Source organism: Cucurbita maxima, unplaced genomic scaffold (assembly GCF_002738345.1).
Source record: "Cucurbita maxima cultivar Rimu unplaced genomic scaffold, Cmax_1.0 Cma_Scf00009, whole genome shotgun sequence".
NCBI lineage: Eukaryota > Viridiplantae > Streptophyta > Magnoliopsida > Cucurbitales > Cucurbitaceae > Cucurbita > Cucurbita maxima.
Genome location: NW_019272025.1, coordinates 2260237 through 2269117, shown reverse-complemented (window position 1 = coordinate 2269117; position 8881 = coordinate 2260237). Strand labels below are relative to the sequence as shown.

At 37.8% G+C, this 8881-nt stretch overlaps 3 protein-coding genes across 12 annotated transcripts in view; 1 reads left to right on the top strand and 2 right to left on the bottom strand.

Annotated features, from left to right (window-relative positions):
• The window catches only part of LOC111484324 (protein RADIALIS-like 2), a 1828-nt gene extending 562 nt beyond the window's left edge, over positions 1-1266 (bottom strand). Inside the window, exon 1 of the mRNA XM_023130878.1 lies at positions 765-1266. Coding sequence (XP_022986646.1) covers positions 765-1051 — 287 coding nt within the window. The 5' untranslated portion in view covers positions 1052-1266. The remainder of the gene's footprint in view (positions 1-764) is intronic.
• Positions 1-6617, top strand: part of LOC111484317 — a 17727-nt gene extending 11110 nt beyond the window's left edge. The window contains exons 1-5 of one of the 10 annotated variants that reach the window (XR_002718475.1): positions 2277-2547; positions 2809-2870; positions 4035-4064; positions 6133-6265; positions 6367-6484. Coding sequence is in view for 4 of the 10 variants with exons in the window: in XM_023130864.1 (XP_022986632.1) it covers positions 2626-2673; positions 2809-2870; positions 4029-4064; positions 6133-6265; positions 6367-6441 (354 nt within the window). In the remaining 6 variants the exon portion in view is untranslated. The other 9 variants (XR_002718474.1, XR_002718472.1, XR_002718471.1 and 6 more) reach the window with 9 other exon arrangements.
• Positions 6618-7296: 679 nt separating this feature from the next.
• LOC111484309 (glycine-rich RNA-binding protein-like) lies at positions 7297-8446 on the bottom strand. Its single transcript, XM_023130856.1, has 2 exons — positions 8196-8446; positions 7297-7918 (listed from the first exon to the last, which is right to left on the bottom strand). The coding sequence occupies exons 1-2, from the start codon at positions 8307-8309 to the stop codon at positions 7517-7519; spliced, it is 516 nt and encodes a 171-aa protein (XP_022986624.1). The 5' UTR covers positions 8310-8446; the 3' UTR covers positions 7297-7516.
• Between the last annotated feature and the right edge of the window lie 435 nt (positions 8447-8881).

Sequence of the window (8881 nt, the reverse complement as noted above, 5' to 3'; positions counted from 1 at the left end):
ATTTTTTTTTTTTTTTTTTTTTTTTTACAATTTGGGAAAATTGGTCAATTAAATTGAAATAAAATATTATTGAGATTTACTTATTTATTTATAATATTTTAAAACAACTCCCTAGTTCTCGAGTAATGGGCTCGTTTTGATATTTGTAGTAAAAAAAAAAAAAAAAACATTAAACAATAAATTAGTATAAGATTAGATAATCCAATTAAGAGATTATAATATTAACAACGCAATTATTGGTAATAATTAGTGGTGGAGAAGGCACGTGAGTGGCACGTGAGTGGCTCACTATGGGCCTCTCGTAAATTGTTGTGACTTTTAAATTTAAAATTCATAAAATCTGAACCATTGCATTTACCAATTGAGTGATGATTGGTTTGCATGCTTTTCTTTTTCTATGGAAACCCAATTCCCTCAAAATGCAAATTTTAATTTCAAATTTCCCTATTTTTCCTTATAAAAATATGATTAAAATGTCTAATAAATAAACTTTATAGACTTTTTTTTTAATTAATTACATTATATTTTTACTTAAAGAAAAAAGGAAAAATAAGAAAGTAAGAGTTCCTCAAGAACGCTAAGTTATGAAAAAAATTGTCAAAATGAAAAATATCAAAATAATTGAAATAGATGTGGAAAATCTCAAAAGTAAACCAAAAAATAAGTTGATAGCAACTTAGAAATTGAAATTTTCTAGTAAAGAAAAATTTGTACGGATACATATAACATAGTTGAGTAGTTAAGAGTATGTTTTGAAGAGATACCTTTGTTCTTGATCATTGATGTTGGCATTGGACGTTCCGGTGGCAGAAGCAGTAGAGGAATAATTAGGGAATGGTACGTGGCCAAATTCAATGTGTTTGACATCCTCGACGAGAAGGTCGAAATGGGTCTTGACCTCGTCGGGGGTTTTGCCCCCGCCGACGGCCTTGGCGACATTGAGCCAGCGATCGGGGGTGTCCTTGTCAAAGACAGCCAAGGCTCTCTCAAAGGCTTTGTTTTCCTTGGGAGTCCAAGAGGAAGAGTGGTGAGAGGAGGACATGGAAGCCATTATGGATAGTAAGGTGTGGAAGAGAGAAAGGGGGAGAGATATAAGGGAATGGGAGAGAGAGAGAAGTGGGGGCGGAGAGATAGTTGGGAGAGGAAATGTTGCATAAAAGGGGAAGAGAGGACTCAGAATTTTGAATGATTTGTCTACCTAGCAACCACAAATTGGAAATGGGAGAGAAGACAAAGATGCACAGCAGCAAATGCCAAATACTATGCTCTCTCTCTCTCTCTCTCTACTTTCTCTCTCAAAACAACCCTAAGATATTTTCGGGTTTCGTTCTATCGAACTTTTAACCTTTGAAACGGGTTCAAAATAGTAAGTTTAGTGTAATACAGACTCGTATTTGTGTGAGATTTCATTGAAAACAGCTGAGAGAAACTACGTTGAATTAGACCTAGACCCAATGAATCAAGATGATGCAAAACCTTAACGATGACAAAATTCGATGACGACCACCACATGTGAAGTCTAATGATGGAGAAGACGTGTAATATTTCAAGCACACCGCTAGTAAACATGATCCTTTTTGGGCTTTCCCTCTCGGGCTCCCCTCAAGGTTTTTACTAAAACTGTTTCATTCTCCTCGTGAACCGATGTGGGATCTTACAAGATGCATGTGCTTATAATGCACACTATTGTACCACAATTACACTTGCATGAACATCAACACAAACCACAACAGTGAGAATTCAAATCGAGACGAAATAAAAACAAAATCTGTCATTCAATCAAAAACGAAATGGAAAAGAAGCCTCACCATTATCGATTCTCACAAATAAAAAATGAAAAAAAAGTAACACGACCAATTTTATTATTCATAACTACATACGACATTCAAATAATATATTCAATGGAGAAACAAAGTTGAGTTTGTTCAAAAGTAGATATTAAATTTTCATCGACATATATACATTTCTATCAATCTCACATGTTTATGATTCAATACCAACATCAGAGATGAATCAACATTTTCATAATATTGTCGAAGAGGTAAGAGAAGAGAGAGGTTGGCTTGTAAAAATCTTTTAAACCAACTCAAAATAGGTGATCCGAACAATTTGAATAGAATTCACAATCTAATCGACAGTTGATTCATTGTATTGAATACAATATTATTAATTTTATAATAATATGAGAGGAAATATTTCTCCTGAAGAAGAAAAATCCAAATATTGACAAAGACATGGCAATAAAGAACAAAATCTTTAACCACAAAATCCCACAAAAAGGCCCCAAAATGCCCAAAGTTTTCAATAAGCAATCCGTGTTAAGGCAAAAATGAAGATGATTGAAGAAACCCACAACACACAGGCGGCCGAGGCCCCGAGAAAGTTGCCCCAACGCCACACCAAGAACACACAGATAGCAGAGGCTCAGCTCAAGGGTTTCTTTCAAATGGGGTGTAAAAGGAAGTGTAGAAGATAAGCACGCCATCTGAAAACGAAAGCAAGAATGACAGAATCGAAAAGGAAAACAAAACCCATCTCATATTTGAGGTCAATTTCTTCATCCCTTAAAGATTTCTTCCAGATTTTACCCCTTTTCTGTTTTATTCTCCTCCTTAGTAGCTCTTCATGGGCCCAAATTCAGACCAGAATCAATGGATTGTACAAAATTTTCACGTGTGTGCTTCTGCTGCAAAACCCCTTTTCTTTTCTTTTCAAATTTTCATCTCTGCTGAATTTTCCCTCTTCCCCATATTGCTTTACATAGTTATCTGCCATATGAAATCCCTTTGTGTTCTTCTTGCTCTGCAGGTACCCTTTGATGTGTCCTTTATCCTGAACAACCTTCCAAGCAAAGCTAGCTGGTCATACGAGTCCGTACAATGATTTGTCTCTTGAGTTCCTTTCTTTTCTTTTCCTTCCTATGGAGAAATGCTTGGTTCCCATTTCCTCTTTGTTGGGAGTTTCTTAGCCATTGATATCTTAGCAAGTAATCCTCACGTGTTTTCTTCCTGCTTGTCTTGGTTGGATTGATATGCTGTTTCCATCATTGTTTTAGAGATTTGAATCTTAATTCTCTTAGTGAATTTGTTTGGCTTTATTATAACTTACAAAGGAATTGGAACACATAGCTCAGGAGTGTGAAGTCCAAGCATGTTAGAGCTAGCCTCATTTCAACTTGGTACCCTTTAAACAATTAACTGATGGTTTGTATATAGAAGGTAGGAATATTGATTGCTTGTTGAACCTCATGAGTTTTCTAAATGCTTTTCTGGATATTCTTTGCTAGTAATGGAACATGTTAAGATCAAGTCATTCATGCCATAGTTTTGTTGTGTGTATGTGAGATCCCACATCGGTTGGAGAGGAGAACGAAGCATTCTTTATAAGAGTGTGGAAACCTCTCCCTGTAGACGTGTTTTAAAAACCTTGAGGGAAAGTCCAAAGAGGATAATATCTGCTAGCGGTGGGCTTGGGCCATTACAAATGGTATCAGAGTCAAACATCGGGCGATGTGCCAACAAGGAGGTTGAGCCTTGTATAGGGGGGTTGACAAGAGGTGGTGTGGCAGCAAGGATGTTGGGTCTCAAAGGGAGGTGGATTGGGGGGTCCCACATCGATTTGAAGAAGGAAACGAGTGTCAGCGAGGACACTGGATCCCAAATGGAGGTGGGTTGTGAGATCCCACATCAGTTGGGGAGGAGAACGAAGCATTCTTTATAAGAATATGGAAACCTCTCCCTAGCATATACGTTTTAAAAACCTTGAAGAAAAACTTGAAAGGAAAAGCCCAAAGAGGACAATATCTACTAGTAGTGGGCTTAGGCCGTTACAGTGTATTTGTAATGACCTCTAGTTTGGCACACCCGTAAACGAGACGAAAGAACCAATACTAAACCGACAAGTGTTTAGTATAAGAATCGTTTGGTTATGCTGGAAACTGTATCAGTTCTTCAATGTATAAACAGCCAGGATGAACTATTTCTTGATATCAAGCATATCCCTGATGACCTGTTTGTTTTGTTTTGTAGCAACAGTTTGAGAACGGTGTTATTACAATCACAAAGGTTGGTTCATATGCTTTACCTACTTGTTCTTAGCTTATAATGGTCCTCAGCTATATGTTCCCTTGCTATATTTGGTTACTTTTATGTGAATAAAAAGTGACATATTTTACTGATCTCCAGCTAGAAGATATGGGTGAGCTTTGGTTGGCCCATTTTATATGTCTTACTCTCCAACTTTCAAAATATTGATAATCATATTCCAACTGATATCATTATATTCTTTTCAACTTAAATGTGATATAGAATCTTTGTTGTCCTAGATGCAAAGAATTGAGATGGCCCAGCTGAGTTTTTTTTTGTCTGCTCTTACTTTTCTTTTGTCACAAAAGAAAGATACTTGATTAGGGGACCTCATTTTTGTTACTTTTCGAGATGATATAGCATCGATAAAGTTATTGCCTCGGGATCTTTTACAGCAGCTAGCTAGCCTTTTCTTTTCCGTATTGCTTTTGATGCTGTCTAAATACTTAGAATTCATTAAGAGCGGTCGAGTTCTATTGCGTAAGTGCTGATTGGTGATGATCTACACTGTGGTATAATGTTTTTACATTTTCGACACAATAAGAGTGATTGTTTAGGAAAATAGAAATAGAGTTTGCTAGCTTCTTCGTTTTAAGGTCCAAGTAGGGAGTTGTGTCACGTGCTCTAAGAAAGCGTCCTGTGATGTAGATCAAAATGTGCAGGTTTTGGGAATGAAAACGTAATCTAACAAAGTATCTGATAACTTTGGATGTGTGAGATCCCACGTTGGTTGAGGAGGAGAATGAAACATTCTTTATAAGGGTGTGGAAACCTCTCCCTAACTTTGAAGGGAAGCCTGAAAGGGAAGCCCAAAGAGGACAATATCTGCTAGCGGTGGGCTTATGCTAGCGAGGAAGTTGAGCCCCAAAGGGGGGTGGACATAAAGCAGTGTGCCAACAAGGACGCTGGGCCCTGAAGGGGGGTGGATTGTGAGATCCCATATTAGTTGGGAAGAAGAGCGAGCATTCTTTATAAGGGTGTGGAAACTTCTCCCTTGCAAACTCGTTTTAAAAACCTTGAGGGAAGCCTGAAAGGGAAAGCTCAAAGAGGACAATATCTGCTAGCGGTGAGTTTGGGCTGTTACATAAACCATCCATCGTGAACTAATTTCTCGACCTAGGCTCATGATGTGTTCTCGAACTAGTAAGTTCATTATATTGGGAGGTAAAAAGGGAAGATGTGTAACAGTCAAGCCCACCACTAGCCGATATTGTTTTCTCTGGGTTTTCCCTTAAGGTTTTTAAAACGCGTCTGCTAGGGAAGGCTTCCATACCCTTATAAAGAATGCTTTGTCCCCAACCGTGTGGGATCTCACTATCCACCCCCTTCTGGGTCCAGTGTTTTTGCTAGCACTCATTCCCCACTCCAATTGATGTGGGATCTCACAATTCACCCTCCTTTGAGGTCCAACATCCTCGCTGGCACTCGTTTCCCTCTCCAATCGATGTGGGGGATCTTATGTGATGGCCGGCAAGTGAGAGTTCGTTGGGATTCATCATCATGTTAGAGTTCTTAAGCCAAATGGATAGATTAAGTTTGCAGTTTGCAAAAGTGGGAAAACAGATGAAGTGATATTCTTGGAACAATCAATACACGTAATAGGTCGGTTAGAAGTAATAGTTTTCTCCGAAAGGAATCTTGGTTTCGATAATCAATTGGTATTTGCTTAAAAGCGTAGTTTTTATGTCGTCAATGCCATACTGGCTCCAAGCTACTAGTGGGCATAAATGATCAAACTTGGGACTGATCATGGATTGATTATTACCTCCTCCATCACAAGGAGTGGAATCTGTTTGAGAATAATATGTGCACTCATAATCCTTATCAAGTATCGCCCTACTCCGACCTTTTTTCACATGAAAGTAATATCGATAACGATTCCTCAGGACTGTTCTACTACATAGAAAGATTCAATCCTCTTTGACTGTCCCCATGAGTGAATGTGAACATGCATTTTTTTTTTTTTTGTTTAGTTCCCAAAAGGCTGATAGAAAGGATGCGTATTCAATCGTTAAGATGCTATACATGGCTTTCGTGTTCATTGCAGCCATGCAGGTTGGAAGAAACACGAGAATCTTGAAGTTTATGGAGAAGTTTATGGAGGAGAAGAATCGCACCGCCCCAATCGAGAAGAATCACGCTTGTGGGCGTGGCCCAGGGATTCTCGTCTTCTTTCACTGGTATGATCATTGACTTGCTGTAATGTGAAAACGCTTCAGTCATTTCCTTTCTGCAGAGCTGTTGGTTTGAATTATATTAGTGATAAGTTGAGCATTCTCAGGACAAAATCGCTTATTGTTCGGTCCAGGCACGACCAGACCAATGCACCCTTTCATTTCTTTGTCCCTGTGAATGATCGTCAACCAAGTAACGAACGAAGTCGACCATTTTTTGTTGCAGTCTTTTTCCCATTTGGTAACTATGCGTAGTTATGATGGGGTAGAAATCTTTGAATCTTATCTTTTGATTACTTCATAATCTGTTATCAATAATTCTCATTCAAGTAATAATGTAATAATTTGATTGTTATATTAATTTAATCTATCAAATCTAAAGCAATAATTTAATTTTAGTCCATAAACTGAGGTGTTAAATTACAAATCTGTCCCTAATTATAAATGGGAATGTTATAAAAAATGTTTTATCCATAATATTTTAATTTTGTAGGAAGAATATTCATTTGTAGAATTCATAAATTTTAAAAAAATATATAAGAACAAAAATAATTAAGAAAAGGGACTTAAAAATCAAAATAAATAAAAATAAAACAGGGGAAATTATAATAGAAAAAGTGTAACAAAAACAATATTAACAAACCCATGACCAAACAAGGCAAAGAATTACCCGAAAAGCAATAGGCGTAATTAATAATTAATGTACACCATGTAAAAAAACAGGCCGACAAAGCCCGGCCCATGTGAAAAGTTACCAAAGCCCAACAATTATCACGCAGCCCAAGATGGACAAGGTGGGCCCCATACAAAAGACCGATTATTGAAAAATATTTTAACCTAACAAATGAAAACATCTCAACTCCGCCAAGATATTTTCAGTCCAGCTGTCAAATCGCATCAGATCAAAACATAGCCAACTATTACTTGGCGCTTTCAAGAAAAACAATAATAGCTGAGATTTTTTTTTTTTTTTGAAATTATCAATGGTAGTATAAATCTTGGCCATAGAGGAGATTAGGCAAGGAAGATCAACAGAGAGAACGAAGAGCTATACTAAATTTTTTGATGTCAATTTTTTCTTCATCGTAACATAGTGATAATGAGGAAAAAGAACGAAACCCATCGGTAATCGGTCAAAAAAGAGAGCACCCAAACGAAATACAGAAACAGTCGCAAATTGATAATGAAAGAGGCTGCTAAGATTTTTTTTTCGACACCAGAACTTGAAAAACAAAAAGCTAATTTGTAAATTTTCGCCTAATTTCTCCAGCCTCCTTCAGATCCGCCACCGCCTCCCCGGTTGTAACGGGAACCACCATCACCACCACCGTAACCACGGTCTCTTCCTCCACCATAACCACCTCCACCGTATCCACCTCCACCTCCACCACTACCGTATCCACCACCGCCGCGGTTGTATCCACCGCCACCTCCTTCACGACGCCCGCCGTATCCACCTCCACCACCACCACCACCACCACCACGGTTGTAACCTCCACCACCACCGCCGCCTCTTTGCTGAGCCTCATTAACGGTAATACTACGTCCATCGAGATTCTGGCCATTCATCGCTTCAATAGCACTTCTCATGGAGTCCTCTTCGACAAACGTCACAAATCCAAATCCCCTCGACCTTCCAGTTTCACGATCGTTAACGATCTGAACGAAAAAATCACAGGAAAATCAAGATCAGCCACAGAAGAACATCGATTAACGATTTCGCAGTTAAAAAATATGAACAAAAAATAAATAAATAAATAAAACCGATCGTTCTTCGTCTCTGTATAGAGGATGAAGGTGAACGTACCGATCAAAGGAGAGTAATAAAAGTAACATATCAAGAGAGTAGTAGTAAAGTAACACAAAACAGATGAGAGTCACAGAGTCACAGATCAGATTTCGGATCGACAAATCCGGATCTCGACGACAAACGGACCTTGGCTTCAACGATCTCGCCAAAGGAAGAGAAAGCCTTCTCTAAGGCATGATTATCAGTGGCCCACGCTAGGCCACCCACAAAGCAACGGTACTCAACAGATGAGGAGGCCATTAGATCGAAACTGAAAACCCTAACCCTAAATCGGGGTAGAAGAAGAAGAAAAGAGCGAAAATTTTGAGAGAAAGAGGGGCACCCAACACGAATCCACACCTCCAAAGAAGAGCACGATGAGATAGTAACCAATGGGTTGGTTATATAGAAGGCCGAATTTAACTAGGGTTAGTTTTAGGGTTTGCTGCAAATCGAACTGACGCGGTTTTTGTGCAATCAGGGTTAACCTAAAAGCCGTGTGATTGGTCCCCTGTTTGGATGCGCCCCAAACCCCGTCCTTCCCTTACTTATCTCATCTAATTATTTCATTCAATTATATATCATTATATTATATTTATTTTCCTATTTTCCAATATTGCTAGATCTAAAAATATAATTAATAATTATCCAATTACTAAATTAATTTTAACTTATTTTAGATATTTAGTTTATATTCCTTTTATTTATTTATTTATTTTCGTTGAGTTGAATTTTAAAAAAATATTAAAAAATCTAATTAACGTTGGCATATTATTCTCGAAGCTTAATTAATTTTATATGTTGAAATAATTTGTTTTTTTTTTTTTTTTTTT

What these genes read in the sequence shown, in the direction of transcription:
- LOC111484309 (XM_023130856.1), bottom strand. Translation starts at nt 8,309, where the DNA reads ATGGCCTCCTCATCTGTTGAGTACCGTTGCTTTGTGGGTGGCCTAGCG. An exon ending in GCGAGATCGTTGAAGCCAAG is followed by an intron (nt 7,919 to 8,195) that starts GTCCGTTTGTCG and finishes TTTTTCGTTCAG; the next exon opens with ATCGTTAACGATCGTGAAAC.